At 47.1% G+C, this 3,196-nt stretch overlaps 1 protein-coding gene across 1 annotated transcript; it reads left to right on the top strand.

Moving 5' to 3' along the window:
* Window positions 1-856: 856 nt before the first annotated feature.
* Window positions 857-2,561, top strand: LOC117195172. The gene is made up of 2 exons (XM_033399806.1): window positions 857-2,258; window positions 2,329-2,561. Exons 1-2 carry the CDS (start codon window positions 1,176-1,178, stop codon window positions 2,356-2,358), a joined length of 1,113 nt encoding a protein of 370 aa, XP_033255697.1. The 5' UTR covers window positions 857-1,175; the 3' UTR covers window positions 2,359-2,561.
* The last annotated feature ends 635 nt before the right edge of the window (window positions 2,562-3,196 follow it).

Consider the following 3,196-nt stretch of genomic DNA (forward strand, 5'->3'; position numbering starts at 1 on the left):
AGCTGTTTAGCCTAGACCGGATGGCGCAAGTGATAGCAGCCGACCTGGACCACATCAAGAACCTGGTGGCCACGCTAAGGGTCCACCATCGGGGAACAAGGAGTATAAACCTGCTCGGAACAGCATTGAAGGTAGTGGCCGGAATGCCCGACTTCGACGACTGGGAGCAGGTCAAATTCCAACAAAAGCAGCTGGCGGAGTCCAGCCGTGGCCAAAACGAAATCAACTCCAGTATTCAAACCCGGATCAACGAGCTGACCCGCCTCGTGAACCACATCGCCAAGGAGGACAACGCCGACCGGGCCGAAGCCATAATAGCCCGGAACAGGATCATAATAACGGATCTGGAAGACCTCATCCTGGCCTTAACCCTTGCCAAGATCAACGTGATCAGCCCCGCCCTTCTGGACGGCGCTGACATTAAGGAATTGGGCGAGCAACACCTCGCTAACATCAGCCTAGTGGAGCTACTAGAAGTGTCAAATATTTGCGTCTTCCAGAGCGCAGACCTACTCCACTTTCTCATCAAGTTTCCCCAACCGAAGCTGGCCTGTAGGAAAATGCTTATTTTCCCGGTCCAACATCAGAACAAGATACTGGATTCAACGAGGGAGACATCGTGGCAGAATGCGGGCCCCAAACCCTTAGCATCGGGGATTGCGAAGCCACCATCGGCGCTACGTTTTGCAGAGAACGCGAGGGGATCACCTGCGCTCAGCAGATGGTGACCGGGTCCGTCGCGCACTGCGCGACTTCGCCCGGTCACTTGGATCCGATCGTCGTGGTGGACCACGGCACCATCATCGTCAACGACGCAAGGTTCACCGTTGTAGATGAGGCGGGGACCACCCAAGTGTAGCAAGGTAATAATTAGTGAGGCATTCAACTAGTATTTAAAATAGCATACAGCGCGCATTGGTATTTACCGCACCATCGATACACTCGGTGGGAAATACCAATAGTGAGATATCGGATAAGAAACATCGAGAAGAGAGTGAGGGCACTTTGTAAATGGCGATTGTGAGAGACGGACGCGCAGCTAATAAAAAAGAGTTACATTAAATCACCGGACGGCCTACAATTTCAGAAGTGGGATACGATCAATCGCCGCCAGTGAAAAATAGCGAAAATTTTTATTATCTCGTCCGTCGAAGACGCCATCGCTGAAAAAAAACATGTCGGACTTGGTCGGCACGGAGGAGTTCTCGGCCGCCCAGCTGCGCGAATGGCTGGAGTACCTCAATCTACCAAAAGGTGGAAGCAAAGCTGCCATGGCAGCGAGACTTAACGAAATACCAGTAGAGCTGCGGGGACAGGGACCACCGGCAGCCGAAACATGCGAGAACGAGAGGGAAGATGAGGCGGCCGCAGATCAAGACTCGACGAAGAGCGAACGCAAAGAGAAGAACGAAAAAGCACCGCAAGCGCCTGGGCACAACAACAACCATGGCGAATATCGAGCAGAGGTTGAAATGTTAAAACTGCAAATCGAGCTGCTGAAGCTGCAGAGCGAGAGGGAGAAGGAAGGGAGAGGAGAGAACACAACACCAGCCGCCAGCAATGACGCTGGCGTCATGTTGCTAAATGCCGCCAAAGACATGTTGCCAACATATCATGGCAACATTTCTGGAAACAACGATGACGTCACAACTTGGATCGCGCAGTTTAAGGCCGTCGCAAAAGTGAACAAACTGAAGGATGAGAAGCTACTAATGCTGCTAATGTCGAAGCTTAAGGACAAAGCATTGGTGTGGCTGCATTCGAGTCCGGAGCACATGTCGCTGCCAATCGATCAATTGTTGAACGTCATGGAAGACACTTTCCATCCCAAGGAAAGCAAACTGTTGCTCCGTCGCAAGTTCGAGTCCCGTTCATGGGCACGTGGCGAGGAGTTCTCGATGTACTTCAACGCCAAAGTGTCGCTGGCATCCCGCATAGTCATTGACGACGAGGAGTTTATTGACGGAGTCATCGAAGGTATCCCAGATGTAGGCCTGCGTAGGCAAGCCCACATGCAGTGCTTTGGCGCTCCATATCAACTACTCAAGGCGTTCGAGAAGATCATGCTGCCAAAGAAGTACGGTTCAACTGAAGGGGCAAACACTGGAGCCTCGCCAACACCCATTCGCTGCTACAACTGCAACTCTTTGGGCCACGTGGCAGGGGAGTGCCGCAAGCCCAAGCGCGAAAGAGGAGCGTGCTACGGATGCGGCAGCATGAGTCACCAGGTGTCACACTGTGACGAAAAGAAGTACAAGGTACATAACGATTATATATACAAATTTAATATATACATTAGCAATTACAATAACAAATGCTTGTCCTTAAATTGCCTCATCGACTCAGGGAGCCCAATAAGTTTTATGAAGTTATCGTGTCTAGAGCACCAGTCGGAAAATAACCTAAATAAAGTGGAAGAGCGCTCACGATTAAGTTCGAACGAAATCAAAGAAGATGATTTAAGTTTATATAAGTTTAACAAAGACAAGAAAAACAGAGAAATTGAATTTATTTTGAATAAAAATGCGGATTACGCTTATGTTGGACTAAATAATAGCAAACTTAACATCTTTGGTAAAATACCCAGTTTTGTAATTATTAACAAAAATCGAATCAACTTTGAATTACTAGTAGTGGCAGACGAGTCGATGGGCTATGAGGCTGTGTTAGGTAGGGATTTTATGAATTTATGCAAATTTAAAATTGTAAGTGACATTTGCAAGGAGAAGGAGAGTGAGACAAAAAACGAGTGTGAAATAAAAAATGAGTGTTTAGAAAAAAATGAGTGTTTAGAAGAAAATGAGTGTTTAGGAGAAAATGAGTGTTTAGAAGAAAATGAGTGTTTAGGAGAAAATGAGTGTTTAGAAGAAAATGAGTGTTTAGGAGAAAATGAGTGTTTAGAAAAAAATGAGTGGAAAATAGAGAATGAGTGTTTAGGAGAATATGAATGTGAAGTTAAAGATGAGGGTGTTAAAGAGAATAAGCATGAAGTAGAAAGTGGAGGCAAGGTAGAAAATGAGTGTTCTGCAATGGTTGAGTGTCTGGAAGACAGCGATACCTGCGAGAGCGTAAAAACCAATTTCAACGAACTACCAAGCCAGTATCCAGACAAAGAAAACGACTGGGAGTTGAAAGTAGGGACAGATTGTAGCCAAGAACTCGCAGGACGACTTAAATACATGTTTAGGACAGCGTA

The sequence above is a fragment of the Drosophila miranda genome (genome assembly GCF_003369915.1).
Source record: "Drosophila miranda strain MSH22 chromosome Y unlocalized genomic scaffold, D.miranda_PacBio2.1 Contig_Y7_pilon, whole genome shotgun sequence".
NCBI classification, from domain to species: domain Eukaryota; kingdom Metazoa; phylum Arthropoda; class Insecta; order Diptera; family Drosophilidae; genus Drosophila; species Drosophila miranda.